At 40.5% G+C, this 19,618-nt stretch overlaps 2 protein-coding genes across 7 annotated transcripts; one reads left to right on the forward strand and one right to left on the reverse strand.

Moving 5' to 3' along the window:
* Positions 1-12,445: 12,445 nt before the first annotated feature.
* stk16 (serine/threonine kinase 16) lies at positions 12,446-15,955 on the reverse strand. Of its 2 annotated transcripts, none has more exons than XM_046391509.1 (8): positions 15,893-15,955; positions 15,224-15,348; positions 14,868-15,087; positions 14,648-14,781; positions 14,068-14,155; positions 13,789-13,917; positions 13,550-13,671; positions 12,446-13,351 (listed from the first exon to the last, which is right to left on the reverse strand). In XM_046391509.1, exons 2-8 carry the CDS (start codon positions 15,307-15,309, stop codon positions 13,213-13,215), a joined length of 918 nt encoding a protein of 305 aa, XP_046247465.1. In that variant the 5' UTR covers positions 15,310-15,348; positions 15,893-15,955; the 3' UTR covers positions 12,446-13,212. The 2 variants fall into 2 exon arrangements, with proteins under 2 accessions (XP_046247465.1, XP_046247455.1); XM_046391499.1 differs by lacking the exon at positions 15,893-15,955 and adding an exon at positions 15,614-15,770.
* A 203-nt stretch (positions 15,956-16,158) lies between these two features.
* Positions 16,159-19,208, forward strand: LOC124060531 (PEST proteolytic signal-containing nuclear protein-like). 5 transcript variants are annotated; one of them, XM_046391656.1, is made up of 7 exons: positions 16,159-16,178; positions 16,488-16,657; positions 17,288-17,306; positions 17,379-17,556; positions 17,995-18,069; positions 18,147-18,202; positions 18,387-19,208. In XM_046391656.1, exons 1-7 carry the CDS (start codon positions 16,174-16,176, stop codon positions 18,496-18,498), a joined length of 615 nt encoding a protein of 204 aa, XP_046247612.1. In that variant the 5' UTR covers positions 16,159-16,173; the 3' UTR covers positions 18,499-19,208. The 5 variants fall into 5 exon arrangements, with proteins under 5 accessions (XP_046247612.1, XP_046247603.1, XP_046247589.1 ...); XM_046391647.1 differs by lacking the exon at positions 17,288-17,306 and having other exon boundaries at positions 16,488-16,691; XM_046391633.1 differs by lacking the exon at positions 17,288-17,306 and having other exon boundaries at positions 17,327-17,556.
* The last annotated feature ends 410 nt before the right edge of the window (positions 19,209-19,618 follow it).

Raw genomic sequence — 19,618 nt, forward strand, 5'->3', positions numbered from 1 at the left:
GGGGAAAACATCTACACCTCCCATATTTACACAGCTAAATCTTGTGTTTATTGACATTTGGTTTTGTTCAAATATCCTTATGCGATTAGCACTGTTTGTGGTATTTTATTTGTTCTTGGTGCAATGACGTATTGAGTTTCAAAAAATGTTCCAGGTGTGCCGAGCTGGGACTTGTTCAGTGTGAGCTAACCGAGGAATTAGCAGTTCCATAACTGGCAGTTTTGCCGGAGGTTTTGATGAATGAGATGATGAAGTGGTCATTAAGTGATTTGTCCCCTGATCTGTCTCACACTGAACAAAAGCACAGCTCTGTCCGGACACCAACCATAAGTGTGCAAAGCATATGCCAGTGTATGTAGTTAAAACAGTGTGTCCCCCTGAGAACAAAAACGACAGAATAAGCCATTTCAGAAAATACCTGATATAACATTTGTATTCGAGAGACAAAGCTCTCTAACAGCTGTAAAGCTTACAATTCTCATCCATCAGAAGCAAAGGAGGAGGTCAGGTGTTGTTCTTACAGAGAAACAAGGTCAGCAGCGGGTGGAGGTCAGGGTTGATGGATGGGTCAATAAAACAACAGACCTGAACACGGAGACAGCTGGTTGCCTCTCACAAGTTCGCAAGTCTACTTGGTTTTCTTTGAACCATGACAACAAGTGTTCACTGGAGGGCGCTGATGAGCAACGTGATTGTCAGAGTTGTTGAGTTTAAGACCACCTTGAAACTTGCTAGGGTTGTGCACCAGTGTGTGTCAGTACACCCACGCCTATTGACCATGTACAACATGACTGAAGGGTGTGGTCAGAGGTGTGCAGCACATCTAACCACACCCAACAGTGACAGCAGGCGTCATTGTCAATTCATCTGCCATCACTGACCACACCCTTCAGTCATGTTGTACGTGGTCAACAGATGACCACATTTTCTTCTCAACCAGAAAAGGAAGTCTATCTGTGTGACGCTTCTCGCTTTGGTCAGACTAAAAATTTTGTCTTTAGTTTGTTCAATGAGGGTATTAATCGTCTTATTTAAAGAAAACTTAGGACACATTTGTACCAGTCGACCTAAAGGCCAACAGGTGTTTTATCCTGGCATGAGAAGGACCCCTGTAATATGATAGGTGCTTTGTGTTTGCCCCAAAGCTAACTGTCTGAAGTTAAAATATCACTAAAGACTGGCCTGATGTGCCATTTATTATGTTAAGTGTTGTAACTTTGGGATGGGTGCCACTTTGAGACCCCAGCTTATTAGGTTTACTGTTGCATGGTTACCTTTTAGAAAATTATGGTGGCATTGGACATCAAGAAGGTAGAATCATGAACATGAAAAACATAAGATCTTGGTTTGTCTTCATCCTGTCTGCAAGTCCTATCATAAAATATTACTTTGTCTGCCTTTAATTGTCCTTGTGTTTGTTTGTTTTTAATTATTACTATGGTTGTACTCACTAATATTTTTAAAACTCACTGAATTTACCTTTAATGTCCTTCACTGTCCCCTTTGTTTTGTTGCACCGGCTCCCTCTCATGCGCTCTGTTCTGTTCCCCCTCCCTGAGGCTGTGCGCCTGCCCTGACAATGCAGCATTATGGAAATAAATTGTTCCATTAGGTGCATTGTGTTCTGTCATCAGGCCAACCACACTGGGTTATTAATGGACATGGCCTCCGCTTTGATTACGACTGAAGATTTATGAAAAAAATAAAACAAAACAAAACAAAAACCGTGTACTTGTGCCACATCACCCGACAGACTTTCCTTCACTGAGGTGATACAGAGATACAACTCACAGGAAGTGACCTTTGGAATGGCACCAAACTGAAGACATCTGATTTGACAGGTGAAAGACAATTTTTTAATCTTTCTTTTTGGACACTCCGATATTCACAGAGACATAAAGCACACACTCTCAGGTGAAATCATTCCAATAACATGAATTAAAGAATCCCTGTATGACCTAACATGTGATAGTCTGTCTCCATAGCATTACTGTGGTCAGTGTTACATTAAAGAAACCAATCTGAATGCTAGATAAACAAGACAAAGTGTCTACAGCATCACTAGTGACTCTGTGAGGCTGTAATTAGGCACAGTGGTACTTTGAGCTAAATGCTAATGTCAGCATGCTAACACGACAACGTTCAGCAGGTGTACCGTTAGTTTAATGTATCAGTATGCTAACATGTGCTAATTAGCACTAAACTTAAAAAACTTATTTACTTATTAAACTTAGTTACTTGGTCATAAACCAAATTCTTGAACAATAATAATTATGACCTGATGGTGGCGCTAGAGGAGATCGCTGAAAAAGGCAGTGGGATTAATCTTCTCGTTTCTACCTTATTTCATGGCAATCCACCCAATAGCTGTTGATATAATTCGATGTGGCTGCGGAGGGCCGGACTGACACTGCCATTCTGCTAGCATGACTAAAAACTAAAAAAATCTCTAAGAATAAAATGAGAACGTGAGTGTGTTTATGAGAGCATGCAGTTGGACACAGAGCCAGGGACGTCACTTTAAATCTGATGTGACGGTAGTTTCAAATTCGTAAGCAGCCTTTCGCTTTCACGGTGCCAGACACTTCTGACCAGTCCAACGCTTAACAGGCAGCCATTTAGGCCGACTCACAACAAGACTTCTGCAAAACTGGATGTCAGCGTTCCAATGTGTTCGTCTAAGTGAAGCATATCACAACATTGTGCAGGCTACGTGCTACTTCAAGATCTGTGTCTGCACTCATTTAGTTAGGCCTTAGTCATTCTTTCTCCACAACATGGGTGTGTGTGTGTGTGTGTGTGTGTGTGTGTGTGTGTAAATGTGACTGATCCCATTTATCAGGCCAGTTAACCCTTGGCAGCTAGTAGTAACATGGAGCACGAGACCAGAGGGGGATGCAGGCACTCCCTCTAATTAAATCCACCTACAGAGACTGTCTCCCCTCCTCCAGCAGGAGAGACACTGACCTTCCAACCCACTGCCCACCTCAGCTTTGCAAACTGCAATGTGACGCATGCAAACAGTTTGTGTTTTAATGGGAGTTTACACTCCAATCAATCTCACTTGGTTAAAAAAAAACCACTCCTACTGTTCTCATTCTTTACACAGCTAAATAATGGTTCAAATTAAATTAGGTTACTAATTTGTCACATCACACTCTGCTTAATGATAGACAGTTTTTGTCTGTTTTTGCGTAAATACATGAAAAAATGACAGTCACAAGAAGAGTGACGATCAGGCTTGACAATCAAGAAGTGGGTAACACGCATGACTTTCACCCAGGAGACTGAAGTTTACATCCCATGTAAAACCCAAATGTACAGCTCTTATCCTGTCAACCACATGTTAGAGAGGCTTTGCGGCGGGAAGGCTTTGCGGACGCTGTGTGCTCACAGAGATGCTGACAGACTCAGACTCTAACTCAAAGTTTGAAAGTTACGATTATGATGCTTTACTGTGCATGTTTACATAAATGACAAACCATAAATCCAGAGTACAGCAAGGGGACGATCTGGTTTTCTGTTTTCTGTTTCTGTGGCCTTTAAGCAGCAAATTCGTCCATTTAAATTCTAAGAAAAAGGAGGCACATTGCGGTCAGCGGTTTAATACTCTTCACTCGATGACCGATTTGAGTTTTTCTGTTGTTGTATTTGCTTTCCCAGGGCTGTTGAGCTAATCAACATATTATGATGATGCTTTTCCCCTTTCAGCTATGTATGCCTTCACTGAGCTGTTGACCTTTTCTAATCCAGCCCGTTTTCACCTTAAGTGACATATGATATCGATGCTGACTCAAAACAAATGTGTCCTTCCTTCACTTGTGAAGTAATGACAGCGAATAAAGTGGCATTAATGTGTTTGCGCTGGTACGAAGCCTCACAGCTGGCTTTTGTGTGGCACGCTGGGTTCAAAAGAGGGTTAAGAGCAGGGTAATCTGTCTGGATGACAGCATCAAAGCGGCTGGTATCATTAATACAGTCACCGGGCTGAGGCGTAGTCACAGCGGCTCCATCCACTGTTTGTGAAGGTTACACATGAACTTGAGGTGAAGGTAGAGGTATCTGTGTTCGTGTGTGCACAGGAATATGCACAAATTAGAAGAAGAAATCCAGCCTTAACTGTTTTGTTAACACAAAGTATTAAGTTTATTAACACATAAATGTTCGGTTAACTTGCACAGCAGTGATGAATACCAAATAATTATCTCCATTAGTCACCGTTCTTTCTACGCACACACCGCGGATGTTCAACAACAACATCGGGAAAGTTCTTCAGATAATGAAAGCATTCATTACTCTCACGTTCTAAAGGTTCTAGTGGGTTCTAAGGGAAACCTTCTGTCTCATCTGTCTGCTTGGGAGACAGACATCTCTGGACTGGGAGGAGACATTTCTGCTGGCCCAAGCCCACACTGTTAATACAACATGAGAATTGCTACCGTACAAGTGGCTACTCAGGACTTAACATGACGCTTGTTAAACGACGCTCTTTTCAATATTCCCGACAACTGTATAAAGCATAATGCAGGCACTTGACACATGTGATTTTGTTGGCGTCACGTGTTCTGAAAAGAGATCATTTAAATGACCTCCACATTAACATAAAATGTTGTTGTCAATAGAGCTGCAACCGTTAGTGGATTAATCGACTAGTCGGTGAAAGTAAAATGAGTCGCCAGCTATTCTGATAACTGATTAAATGTGTGAGTGAATTTATGACAGTAAATGAAGAGTCTTTGGGTTTTGGAGCAACCTGAAGAAAAAAATGTTACTTTTTTTTTTTAACATGTTATAGACTGAATGATGAATCAAGTAATTGTGAAAATAACTGGCTGATTAATCAATAATTCAAAAATATAATTTTTAAAATATTTCATATAGTTTTATCCTTCAATTTGATTTTTTCAAACATAATTTTAGATGATTTATTAATTTTTATTGCGCCGTAATAATTTATTTATATTTCATGGTATGCAAGCTTTGCCTTTTACTGAAAACTTGAAAAAACTGAGAGGATCAAAAGCTAATAAACACAGCCATTAAACCAAGGCAGACAATTCCTTTAATATGCTACAGTATAACCACAACACTGTGCACTGGGGCTGTTGCTTACCCTTGGAAAACTCTCACTCACTTACGATGCCATAACTATTGCGAATGCTTTCACACTACAACTACTGCAACAGAAACTGCGAAACACACACTGGAGTGTCGGCATGAGGTATTACGTTTAATCTCAATCAACTTCTGGAGTGGCAGAAGTAGTGGGACCAACTACGTATCCTAGTAAAATGAAAGTGTTGGTTAGGATGATATAATTTTATTTTTGACTTGACTTTGATCATTTAGGCCTTCATTACTAATCTTCCTGCTCTCATCCAATGACCAAATCTATTTAAAAAATTCCCAGAATGGCCTCTCGGACGTTGTTCAAAGGTGTTCAGGGAAATGTAGAAAACCTAAAAAAAAAAAGCAAGCAAAAGCTCACGATGAGCAGCAAACAAATATGTTTTCTTGTAACAACAAACACAGTGGATTTGGGCCATTTTTTTTTAGATTTGTAGAAAACTAGTAATCTAATACGAGACACCAGTGTGTGTTTACATGCATGCGTGCATGCATACAGACGTTCACGTCAACATCTCATTAATGTAATGGCTCCGCATTTATCGCATCCCGACATGACTGACAGGTGGAAATGACATCACTAACATTTAAATTGTTGTCCTTCTCTGCAGAGTAATACATCCTAAGTTGATGCATATTCCACCAGCTATTTCTACTCTCATCTACTTCATCTTTACTCCAACACACACACACACACACACACACTTTTATCCCCCTTTTCACTTTCTGTGTTTCATTTTACCGTCCCCTGCAACCTCACAGTGTCACCATGCTATCCAATTGGCATAATTGAGCTGGGTCAGATGATAAAGAGACCTATAACAATCAATGGAGGTGAAATAAAAAACAGCTCCCAGTTATTACTTTTGTCCTTTTCCAGCGTCAATCAATGCCCGTCCCCTACACACACACACACACACACACACCAGTTTAACAGACTGGGACTGCTGCATTTATTTAAGGAAAAGGGTTGACATCTCAGAGGGAGGAGTAAAGAGACCTGAGGAGGTGAAGGCAGCAGGAGAGGAGGAAGGGAGAGCTGAGACAGATGAGATGTGACAGGCTGCCACTCTTTTCAACACCTTCTCATCAGCATGACACAGCTGTCACAGCCCTATTTCAGCAAAATTAAACAGCCTTACGGTAAACTGGCCTGCCTGTGGGAGGGGGAGGGGCCAGAGGAGTGTGTGTGTGTGTGTGTGTGTGTGTGTGTGTGTGTGTGAGAAAATGAATAAGCTTGTCGTATGCAGATGGCTTTTCTGCTTCTCTCCTCCTCAATCTGTTCTCCCTCCTTCAAGCACCTTCCTCTCCTTTTGACATGGTAATGGATCCAAATTGATGAAGACACTTCACTCATTCAGTGACAAGTCTACTGGCAAGCGACATAAATACTTCCCTCCATGCCTCCTCATCCATCAATCATCAAGAAGCCCCTCCCTTCTGCCTGCTCGGTGTAGGCTGGGCGGGAAGTTGTTTAATCAGCTAATTTGCTCTTCTCTGGCCACCGTTAATGACCGTGCCACCACTGGATTATCTTGTCATCCCATCCCCTTAATCAGCGCTGATTAACTGCTCATCAAACTATTAGCCTCCTCTTGCCTTTTGCCTCATGCTCAGCAAAGGTTAAAGGGCTGTGATTAAAACTAATCTGCCGGGTCACATTTCTGTCACTAATTGTCAGAATAGTAGCTGTTTCAGTGGTAGTCGTGCAACGGCAGAGAGACTTGAACTCATTGTGCTCTGCAAATTCAGAAAATTCCGTGTTAAAGACGTTACACTGGGTGTAAACAGTTGCTCATAAACACATTTGAGGACACGGAAAAATCAGACTCAAATTTCATGTATGCTTTAACGTATTTGGTCAACAAAGCTGATTCAGATTGTGATTTATTTGCTTGTGTCTTGTATGTACACTGCAATATGCTGAGTTGCGAACTGAAACAAATGTGTTATGAATGTGAATTATTAATGAATGAAAAGGCATGAAAAACTGTTACATTTTTATCCTTTCTTGATGAAAAATTGTTTAAAAAAATCTTTTCACAATATGATGACCATTATTTTGATGATCCCAAAAAATGTTCGTCTTGAGTTCCTCTTGCTTTTTCTTAATGTTAACACTATATATGTTACAAGCACACAGTTTATGGATTATTGCACTATATTCAGGGAGGGCTATGTTGGGAATTAGGGCTGGATTCTCACGTTTTTATGAATCCAGCTGCCTCGCAAGGTTAAAATGACCTGAGTGCTGTTAACCACATGCTCACCTTAGGAGAGACAAACAATTGGTGGCAGTTATGCACCTCTAAGCTGGTTTTGCCAACTGCAGCAGTCACTCAGTCCTTGATTAGATAACAGAGAATAAATCAAGAGAGCTTTAACTCTTGAAATTATTATAAATAGCTAAATCAATTAATGTTAGCTTCATTTAAAAATAGTGGTCAACATTAAAATGTACACCGATCAGCCACAACATTAAAACCACTGACAGGTGAAGTGAATAACATCAATCATCTGTTTACGATGTAGAGTTCTGCAGGGAAACCTTGGGTTCTAACAATCATATGGATGTTCGACAGACACCCACCCTAAACATTGCAGAGAAAACACCATGGCAACGTTACTCTTCCCATCAGCAGCAGCGTCCCCACAACCGGACAACATACCCCATCACACTTCCAAGACCACAACGGACTGCAGACTCCCCAGATCCCAACCTGTTCGAGAATCTGTGGGACGCACCAAAGTGAGCTTAATCCACCTGGAGGCCCTGCCCTCAATGCACAGGACCCAAAGGATTCAACATTCTGATGTTGGTGACCACAAAATATCCCCAGAGGTCCTGCGTCCCTTCCCCTGACAGGTCAGAGCTGTTTTGTCAGCACAAAGGGGACATACAAAATATCAAGCAGGTGGTTTTAATGTTGCAGATGATCAGTACATACAGAAGTAATGGTATTTGTTGACTTTGCTGAACTGAATAAACTCCAGCTTGAAAGTAAAACCTTAGAGGATAACTGCTACAAAAATTTCAGGCATGTTTCTAGCAGGTGTCACTTACTGGATGTCACTCAACAGCCAGTATGGAGAAAAGAGCGGGAATTAAAGTATCAACCGTATCGCCCTGTTGGTTTACTCGCTTCAGGTACACTAGACCTGTCCCATGTCTCAGCCCGTTTACGCCACTTTTTCGCTGCTTCAGCACAACTATGCAGCACTTTCACTTTAGGTGAAAGAGCTGTGATGCCTTTAAAAGAATTCATAACATCCAACCTCTACTGACCTTATACGGCAAATAAAAACTATCGATCCTCCCTCCCCAACTCCCACTTTAAAAGACTTATTGTGGAGCTCCATTTCATCTAATCACTTGGCAAAAGAGTCCAGGGTCTAAATAAAGAAAGAATAAAAAAAAAAATTCCCTGGGCCAACGTGTTGCTCTCACCTTTGCAGATGAAATTACCCGAAAAGCTGTTACAAATCAATATAATCAATGCAATCAGCTAACTGACACAGGCAATCTCCTGCCAGTAAGTAAAATACCCCCGGTGGAGATCTTTCAATCTCTAGTGCCATAATTGCCCCCAAGGGCGACGTTAGGGTGTAGCATTTTGTACACTTAATTAAATTAGTGAGCTCTGTGGACAGGGTGGGTTGCCCATCTCACACAGAACAGATTGGTCTGGCCCTGAGCCAGTAATTAAGGCAATACCTTTCCTGATTACGCCAATCCCCCTTAATGAACTCATTATGCATTTTAACCCAAACACTCCCATGAATTAATGAGCACAAAGAAAGCTCCTGGACGGAAAGCACGACTCAATCACAAAGTCAATTCATAACTCAACCACTCAACAGGGCAGACGTAAGGTCCATATTTCTCCCTCTTTCAGCTGCAGCCAAGACTAATTTGGACTTGAGTGACAGCAAAAGTTCCTGCGTCTGTACACATAAAGCTTTAAAGGAGTAGAAGCGTTCGCCTGGCAAGTAAAGACAAAAACTTTACTGAGCGACTTTACAAGGTCCCATTGGAATCGTCTAAATTCACTCCATTTAAAAAAAAACTTTTGTATAGTCATTTTGCACAGATAAGGCTACATGCTCACATCCACATGGGCTCCAAACATATGTGTAAAATGATTTAAAGAGACCTAGGAACACTGCAGGGTGGGAGCAGCTCTGCGCTGACCCATAATGCTTTGCTAATTAAATAATTCACTAATTGATTCATTGCCAAATCAATAAAGCCTGCAGATGGTTTATGGTGTATATGAGAGCTAAAGTGTGTTTGTGTTTGAGGACGGGGGTTGGGTTTCAAATGAAACACACAACCACAAGATCCAAAACGCCTGCCAGTACATCCCCCTCTAACTGAACAATGAGCAAAAGTGCATGAAACTGGTGCTAAAATGTACACAGACTCTGAGACGACCTTGAGCTTGTGTTGCATGACATCACTTCAGTCCCTTACAGGCAGATGACGGTGAAGATAAAACGTGGGGGCAGAGTGTGTAAGAGGGTGTGTGTGTGTGGGCAGATCCTGAACCCAGTCCCAGGGGAGTCTGGAGTTTGTAGGGGGGCATGAGGAAATAAAAACTCAGCTGGGACATCATTAATTCCATTGTAGTTCTTCCTTAGAGTGTTTGTGTATAAAAGGGAATATGCACTTTAAATATGGTGTGTTATGCATACTTTATGATTGGCCACTCATGCGTGTTTGCCTTACACGAGCGCGCACACTCAGAAGCATACTGTACTGTCAGATGAAGATTGTGCTTGCTATGGGAGATGGTTCATCTTAGCCGAAACATAAGTAAAATAAAAAGTACACTATTTCTAATTTAATGTAAAACTGCCTAACAGAGACGAGAAACTAACTGTGGCGGCTGCGACTGAAGAGGTCGAGTGGTCGTCCTGTCCGCTAATCAGACGGCCGGTGGGTCAGGGACTCCTCTGTCACTGTGCGAGTGTTAAGAAGAAACAGTCCATCTTTAAATAGACAAATAAGTCTCATTCCTCGAGTGACCCATCACTACTTTAGATGTATTAGTTAAAACATGAGAATACACAGCTTAAAGGGTTTCTAACGAGTGAACGTCACCTTTAGAAGGGCTCTTTGGACACCCATTCATTCCACCTATTAGGTTGTTCAATTCGTATTGAAATACGATGCAGTGGGGGGAAAAAAGATAATGGATTTACTCCCATTCAGCAAAACAAGCATTAGTGAGGTCAGGCACTTACACAATATACAGACATAAGTACTGGAATGGGGTCGGTTTTCAGAAGATGGGCTCATCACCTTACTCTCAGAGAAGGGAAATCTTAATGCTTCAGCATACCAAGACATTTTGGACAATGTTATGCTTCCAACTTTGTGGGAACAGTTTGTTGAAGGCCCTTTTCTATTGCAGCATGACTGTGTCCCAGTGCACAAAGCAAAGTTCCATAAAGACATGGCTGGATGAGTTTGGGGTGGAAGAACTTGACTGGCCCACACAGAGTCCTGACCTCAACCCCATCCAACACCTTTGGGATGAACTGGAATAGAGACTACAAGCCAGGCCTTCAGTGTCTGCTTTACTGCATGAATGATAGCTGCAAAGCTGTCTGTCTGTGTATTTAGAACGTGACGTCATTAAAGTCCCTGTTGGTGTGATCGTCAGATGCACAACACAGAAAAATAAATAAATAACTTATTTAAGTTATATACAGAGATAGACAGATAGATAGAAGGGGGGGCAGAGAGAAAAAACAGACGATTAAAAAGATATATGTAGATATTTCTATATATTAGTACTTTATGAGCACTTTTTATTTTTTATATATACCGTATTTTGCTAATGATACATACTTTCAGTGCATTGACATTTTCGGTGCTTGTTTTTTTCTTGAATATTTTTTTTATTACAGTATTACTAGATTTAATTAATGATCTGAATACTTCCTTCATTAGGCGGAAAACCAAGTATCTGACCGACTGGAAAGATGGCGTCCTGTGACGGTTATCATGTTAAGTAGTACAAATAATTGTATTTAAATGTTGATATAATTTTCTTGACTGATTACGTTTTAATGTTGTTTTATTTTATTTATACACAGTGCTGCATATTTGATATTTATTTATTGTTTAATGTGCAAGGAATAAGAGATGAAATAAGAATTTAAACAGAATTTTCCATAATCAAATAACACACTCTTAATATCTGTGAACTTTATGAATACATTTAAAAGATTCCTTAGTTTACCAGCAGCCTCACACCAGCATTAGTTCTCCAATAGCAACCACACAAATATTCATAGTCATTCTACAAACTTAAAGGCAGTAAAAAGATAATAAATTTAAACATTATGTCGTAACCATTTTGACAATTAACTGTATAACTTAACAGTAAAGGAATGTTTTTAGTCCGCATTACTGCATCACCAAAGCATCTTAACTTAAATGCCCGAAGCTTAATTTTATCTAATAACAGTTTTTTTAAAAAAGGTACCAGATCTACCACCTAAGACTATCAGATCCTGTGAGATGTGGGTGAACCCTGAGAGAACAAAAGTGTGAGATCACATTATTTACACATGACATGAAAAATTTAGAAGAATTTGACACAAGCATAGCACAAATGGAAAATACTGCGTAAAAACACAACACAGAGAAAAGTGAAGTTAGAAAGAACCTGCAACAGCAGATGTGACAATACCTTTGACTTACAGTTAAAATATTTTAAGTTATTTTAAGTTATTCCTCAAACAACTTAAAAGTTCATTTCCTACTGTTTAGGTGTGTGATAGTGACACCTGACCACTTTCCCTAGAAGATGTTTTTGCGTAAGCAGGGACTCTGTGTTTTCCAAAGAGTCTGTTCACACACCATCAACTTCTCAGACGGAAAGATGATCACCGACCACATTGACGTGTGGAGCAGGCGACTGTGATGGTGGAGCACCTCCGTGTGTTCAAACGCGGCACTGCAGGTGAGGAGCACCCTGCCCCCTCAACTTTCCTCCAGCCGCAAAAAAAAAGGTGTGGACGAAGGTGTGGAAAAAAGCTGAAGGCGAAGTTACACCACCAGACGTGTGTTATCACAAGACGTTACACACACGCAAAATGTAGGAATCAAGATTAAAAAAAGCAGGGAGGAGAGCCATATTCCTCCTGGGCAGAGAATAATGTAATAATGTAATCTGATATGTCTTAAAGTCAGGTAGCTTTCATCCACCGGAAAGTTTGGCAATAACTTTTATCTTAGCCAAGTTTTTTTTACTGAAATGCAAACTACAATTTTAAGACTAAAAGAATGTGTGTTTTTTTTTTAAAAGAAATATGATTTGCTAAGGCTTCAGAAAATAGTCATTTAGGTAGTCTGGCTCTGTAAAAAGGGAGGAAAATTCACCTACAGGTACCTCTTAATGTCAAACATTAGCATGTAATATCGATTTGTGTTAATGTGTACAAAAACTGAAGTGTTAAAACAATAATCCCACACATATGCCTCACGACTTGTTTCTACATTTTGGTTTTTGTACAGCTTAAACAAGACATAACATGATAATTAATGAGTTTTGTAAGTGCGTGTAGGTGGATTTTGCTACTTTCAGAGAGAGCCAAGCTGTCTTCCCTATTTCCTATCTTTATGCTAAGCTATGCTAACAAGCTGCTGGCTCCCATTTCATACTGAACAGACAGACGTGTGAGAGGTATCTATCTTCTCATGCAGCTCTCTGTGAAAGTGAATAATAGCATTTTTTAAAACGTCCAACTGTTCCTTTAAATTCACATGGTAAAGCCACTTCTTTATCAGAGGCAACACTTGACCTTTGTGAGAGCATCATGTTGCAGGGTCAAATTACATTAAAGGCCTTTCAAATTATTTGTGAGTTTAAAAGAGTCCATTGCCCTGTGCAGGTTGGATTGGATAATTCAGAGTAAAAGGTGATCATGTTGCCAACCTCCCCAAGCCCAGTGAAAGTCTGTACCTGAGCTTTTACACTAAAGTCGCTAAAATAAATATTTTCGAGCTCAAAGTAAGTGATGTTCCATTATGTGTGCACAGACCTCCCACATTCTGCGCACCGTGCAAGATCAGACCATGTTGGTTTGGGTGTTGGGACTGCAACTCTGCAGGTCCTGTACCTGGTCAAGAACCCAGTTGATGTTTGGTCTCTCCTGGGGATTTGACACCATTATGGAGCTCAGCAGCATCTGCAGGCCCTGCGAGTAACTGGACACAGGACAAGCACACAGTGAAGACAACAACTCTAACTTGTGTTTTCTCATTGCTCTTTTGTTCAGTTAAAAAGGGAATGAAACAGGGATGCATTGGTACACACAGGTCACAGTATGGTTGATAACCTGGTTTAGGAGTCAGTGCTATGTGTGACGTATCAGTGCAGGATCATGTTACAGTGTGAAGACTGACCTGCAGGACTGTGGGATGGCCACTGGATTCTGGACTGCCAGAGCAACACTATCCCCCTTCTGAAATATCATGTCATACGGGCCCTCCAGCATCATCATGCAGTAAAGCACGCAGCCAAGTGACTGGATGAGTATTGGAGGACATCAAAAAGAAAAACAAGTAATCAGTGATGGATTCAAGAGCCTTGCTGATGTTACAAAATATACAAGGGTAAAGGGACGAGGAACATGAGCCTTTACCCAGATATCCGTACGCTCATCTATAATGCAGTGGCTCTCAACATTGAAAAGTTCAGGAGCCCTGTAGGAAATGGTGCACCGCTGGGCTGCCCAGTCCTGTATGGTCATGGCTTCCCTGGTTCCTCTAACCTGGAATAAACATGGTTTTATTAAAATAATCAAAGGGTAAGGAACCTTCATTTGCTGTTTAATGTTTAAATGATAGGCCTTGAACAACGTAGACAGTTGAAAAGCAATCAGTAAAATCGTAAACATCCTACAAAGACCCTGTGCCCTTACCTCAATCCTGGCACGGTTCATAGAACCCAGGTCCATCAGAACCGGCCTGTAATCCTCATCCAATAGCACATTTGTGGGCTTCAGGTCTCTGTCAAATCATAGCAGACACATAACGTATGCTCAGATGTCAATTTAATTGTGTTAAAATAAAATAGGAATAAATAAAATGTTGCCATTTGGAAAAGTAAGTCAAAGATAACATTACTGGCAAAACATGGTCTGGCAAATTGTATCTAACTGACTCGGTCAACAATACAATTTCAAAATATTTTGGGTCTCTGTTAAGTTAAATTGGGTTGACAATATATATCAAATGTGAGTTGAATACATGTTTATGCAGTATGCCATTAATGTGACATAAACTCTAATACAATATATTCAGCAATACTAATTGTCCCAAACTTATATTTAAAAATTATTATTCCAAACCCCAAATTACACAAATCGAATGCAATTCTGCATTCACCTTAGCAAACATATAGCTTCTCATATAGTATATTCTCATATAGTGTCGCACTCCAAGTCAGCACACGAGTCTTTACGCTGGCCCTGTGTGTCCCATGTAAATGATTGAGGTTACCTGTGTGCATAGCCTTTTTCATGAATGACCTTGAGCCCGGAGCAGATTCCACGAAAGACTTGCAAAATCTCTTTTTCAGGCATTAAGCTCCCCTTGTCCCTTATCTTCTCCAGCATCGACCAAAGGCTGCCTTTCTGTTCACACAAACACAACTACATATCAGAATCAGGTAACTTTCTATGAGGTGGTTCTAAACATGCTTAGTGCTGCATCAACTTACTCTAATGTAAGGCAGAAGTAACCAGGCTTCAGTCTTCCCTCCATGATCAACAAAAGCATGTGCGACCAGGCTCAAGATGTTAGGGTGATTAAACATCTGATGCATCTCCACCTCTGTCTGAGCCTCCTGGCGGCCTTCACGATCATGGCACAGGATCCTCTTCAGGGCGTAGAAGCGCCCATCTTTGACCCCTTCCACCAGATCAACATAACTGAAGCCACTGAAGAAAGGACACGGAAAGATTAGAGTTCAAGAGCTCATGTCTCCGACGTGGAAGGGCAATATTAGGAATAAACAAACATAAACTCTAAGCACATTTTACCTTAAAGGTGGATATTAAACCTGTGTTATCTTACCCTTCATCTAGTTTCTGGACAAAGTAATATTTTTTGTTGTCGATGATGATGGAGCCACGGGAGCATATGCACAGAGTCTGCCCCATCTTGAGTGGTACATTGTTTAGCACGGAGCCTTTAAGGGCCTGGGAGAAATAAGGAAAATAAAAGTTATTTGAGAGAGACAAAGAAATACAGACAGCGAATACGATGTGACTTAGCTCCACTGTAGCATTTATTACTGAACGCCAACTGCGAGATAAACTATGGGTCCATGGTTAAAAAATAATAATACTAAACCAAAACATATGTTAAGACAGCAAACAAAGTCTCTGATAACAGACGTCCACTGCTAACACAGCACATCACCAACATCTAAAGCACATCAACTTCCAGGTTATAACAGCCAACCTGCGACATCATCGTCCATTTTTAGCGCCGACCACGATGTAATCTTTAAAGACTATCTAACACAACGAGCAGCCAAACATATGTACCGACTTTAGAATCGGTAGCGGACCCTTTCACCTTTATCGGCTAACCAAGCTTCCACTTTGCCAAATTAGCTTAACTACTGCCGACCTATGATTATGGTCGTGTTTCAAGGCCACAACACATTTTATTCTACCTAATTAATAAACAAAGCTCCATTCTTATCGTGCCGACAAGTACTGTGTTAGTGTGACATACCTCCTACTGCCATATTGTTTGTTATTTTTTTTATTTCTTCTTCTTCTTCTACTTCTTATTTCCCTTCTTCTTCTTCTTCTTCTTCTTCTTCTTCTTCTTGTTTCTCTTCTTCTCCTCTTCCCCCTCTTGCTCCTGCTCCTGCTCCTCCTCCTTCTTCTTCTTTTTCTTCGATTTTGCTTTTTTTGGTGCATTACCGCCCCCCTCTGTTTCAGCGTGTGAACGGAATACAATGACGGTTTGGCGCATAGCGCTTAAAGAAAAGAAAACTAGCAACATTAAATATGAGGTTGATAATTACGAGGAGTTATTTAAGTTTTTAAACGAAACTGGTTTAATGACACATACACACAATGTAACATTAGGTGTACGTAGTTTTGTAGTAATATAAAACAACAAAACCAAGTAAGAGGAACATGACCTGGAAAATAGAGGAAGTTTTTCCCATAAAGTGTTAAAGTCGACCCATGTTATTCTTTTCGCAATTATAAATGCATAACGCAACAACACAAGCGGTGTCTTACTTCTTTAATGGAGTCGTTGTTTTGTGGGGTTTTTTTAGTTAGTGTGATTTATTATTGTTGTTATTTATACTCAGGAATGTGAACCGAAGTGACTCCTTCATAGCGGTGGAGGGCAGCACAGCGTTTCGCGCCGTACAGCTTACCAGAAAGGTATTCGGAGAAGAAGAACGAACTAGCAAGAAGTTTGCGAATAGAATGATGGCGGACTACGAGCATAACAGAAGGGGTAGCACCGACGACGGAGGTGATACTTGTGCTGGTTTAACGTCTAAAATGTGGTAGAGAAATAAGCAGTATTGATTGTTTGTTTCGTTCGCTGCCTATCCATTAAAACTGGATCCAACTAATGTTAGACGGACTAAACGTTCGTAAAACCCCCACTTGGCTAACCTAACTGTCGCTATGCGCCTAATCATTGGCTAGCTAATGCCTATAGGTAACATTCCACATAGTTGTTAACGTTCCTGTTTAAGCTAGCTGTGCAAATTGGGTTTTCTGTAAGTACTGCGCTAAAATCACTGTTACTCGTAACGTAGAAAAGACTTGCTTGCCGCAGACAGGTCTCTTGCTACCTTGCTAACCTGGTGTTAGCATCTAACGTTGGACAACTTAAATCATGCGGCGCAAGTCATAAATGAGTAACTGTGTTTTTATTATTTGTTGTCAGACTGTGCCTACAGTACTCGTAAATAACTCTGATATTATCGATAATTTGGCACGTCTGCCACAGAGTCCCCTTGCGGACTTTCAAAACAGTAAGTTAAATGGTAGAGTGGAATCTAAGCTACTTTTGATTCATTGACCGGCAGAAACGTAAATGTAGCCACACGGGTAAAGGTGATATAGATAGCTTTTACTGTTCTCCTGTTCACAGGAAACTGTTGTTCACCTTGGTGAGTTGTCTTGCCTCAAGCAGGGCCGCAGGAGGAGGAAGGCAGAGTGAAAACTAAGCCTGTCTCTTGTAGCACTGTGGGAGGAGAAGGGACAGCAGTCAAACGCACATCCCAGCATGTCACACCCGAAGATGAGGACGAGTCCTCAGCAGACCCACCAGTTCCCCGCAAAGTCTCCAAGATAGGCTTTAATATGAGCAGTCAGATGGGCAAAAAGTCGAATCCCATATCCATCAAACTCGGAGCAACTGTGAGTGTGCAGCAACTGATTAAATAGAGGTGCAAAGATCGGTTGATTCAATGATTAGTTAGTCGAAATAAAATTAGTTGCCATCTGTTTTGATAATCAATTAATTGGTTCAGTGCTTTTTCAAGCAAAAATGTCAGCTTCTTAAATTGTGAAAAATATTTGCTAATGAAAGTAATCCTTAGTGGCACCCTAATATTAATGTCAATGCTGCTAGGGTTAAACTCTAAATTCTAAATATTTTATATTCTTAAATCCAGTCATGGAAATAATCCTTTAGTCATTAAAGTAATTTCTCAAGTAGAAGTGCCAAAAAATCGCCAATTTAACCTACGTAATGTGAGGATCTGCAGCTTTTCCTGTGTATTTTATGAAGTGAAGACATGGTATTCTGTGTTAATATACTGTGTTTCCCTAAACTTTGTCTCCAAAATGTTTTAGAAACCCAAAGATCCTGTACCATCACTCCCTCCAAAAAAACCAGGGCTGGCATCCGTTTTTAATGAAGATGATGATGTAAGTGCGCATTATGTAGTACAATCTATGAGCACCAAATATGCAGAGGCTGACCATAATTTTCTCTTGCCATGCAGAGTGAACCTGAAGAGATGCCTCCAGAAGCAAAGATGAGGATGAAGAACATTGGCAGGTATATGGAGCATACTCACATAAAAATGATGTACTGATATTTTTTCCCCAGCTTCTGCTGTCATTCGATGTTTGAATCTTTGTAAATTAATTACTACTTTGACTTTCAGATTGTCATTCAGCTGACTTAATAATCTAACATGTTTCTATTTGAGTTTCAAGTGACTAATGTGCTGTTTTTTCAGGGAGACACCAACATCTGCAGGACCAAATTCCTTCAACAAGGGCAAGCAAGGCTTCTCCGATCATCAAAAACTTTGGGAGAGGAAGTTGAAGGCCCACTCAGATAAACTGTAAATGACAACTGCAGTTTTTGTCACTAATGGATAATTTTCTATAGTTTAAAATCATGTCAGATAAATCTACAAAGTCTCAAGTTATTCTTCAACATAGCCTTGTGTTTGGCAACTTCTCAGCTTTGTGGACATCAGTTGAAGAATACTTTGTGATACTCAACGACTGAACTCATGTTTACGTTTCTAAACACTAGTGGCTGATGATAACTTCAAGGAGCAGTACCTGAGTGTCAAACCTCTGATGAGAAGTGAAGAAGTTTGTGGAGATGGGAAAACAGATCAGCCAGAATATTGTTTAAAATATGTAAAGTTATCTACGGTTGCTTTCTGCTGGCTAATGAGAATCTTAGAGCCTCTGTACCCCCTTTGTGACACACCCGTTCCTATCTGAAGCTGGTGAGGTGAGATCCTGTGCAAGTTCTTAGTGTCGCTTGTCTGATATTTGTGTAAAAATGTACATAGAAGTGTGACCATGTTTTATTTTTAAAACCACAAAGGGGAGTGTGTCTGCGTGTGTGTGCGCGTGGGTATGTTGGGCATAGATTAGACATACATTGTTTGGTTTCATTTACTGAACATCTGTATTCAACCCTTTGTTTCGCTAGATGTGCCACAACAATAGGCAGTCTTGTTTTATTTTAATGTTTGAATTTTGTGCCAGTATTTCTGGTTTTGCTTACTCAATACAGAATTTCTGTCTGCTTCAGTGAATCATCTTTATGTTTACAATGGAAGGATTTGATGTGTTTCTGTTGAAATCTGTGTAAGACTAGAATCATACACTCGTGACATGAATACCAGGGTGCAGGTCGGGTCAGATGATTTTTGGATGGTTAGAAATGACTGGTGCATTTACAAACTATTTGTCACTTTCACATCAGACAGCCCACGTTTCAGAAATACAGCACCAGTCATCTTGGTTCAGAAAGATCTGTTATCAGTGACTTTTTGGAACGTCCTCTTGATGAGAAACTATGAACTTTGAATTCCTCTGTGGGTTCCATAACTGTTGTAGAGGGGCTTACCCCAGCATTATTATCCACTGCCATTTTCAACGGCCATTTTAATAATGAAAAGAATGTGGATCATACGTTAAATGTCAGATTCTCAATCCTGACTTA

The sequence above is a fragment of the Scatophagus argus genome, chromosome 1 (assembly GCF_020382885.2).
Source record: "Scatophagus argus isolate fScaArg1 chromosome 1, fScaArg1.pri, whole genome shotgun sequence".
In the NCBI taxonomy this organism is placed as follows: Eukaryota; Metazoa; Chordata; class Actinopteri; family Scatophagidae; genus Scatophagus; species Scatophagus argus.

Bases quoted from the DNA above. Each gene is read 5' to 3' on its own strand.
- LOC124060531 (XM_046391633.1), top strand. The intron at 17,557-17,994 runs GTGAGTGTGCAG...AAAATGTTTTAG, and splicing joins CCATCAAACTCGGAGCAACT to AAACCCAAAGATCCTGTACC. The intron at 18,070-18,146 runs GTAAGTGCGCAT...CTTGCCATGCAG, and splicing joins TTTTTAATGAAGATGATGAT to AGTGAACCTGAAGAGATGCC.
- stk16 (XM_046391499.1), bottom strand. The intron at 15,088-15,223 runs GTAAGATAACAC...TCCTTTCTTCAG, and splicing joins GTCCAGAAACTAGATGAAGG to TGGCTTCAGTTATGTTGATC. The intron at 13,352-13,549 runs GTCAGTCTTCAC...TCCTGTGTCCAG, and splicing joins GCCATCCCACAGTCCTGCAG to TTACTCGCAGGGCCTGCAGA.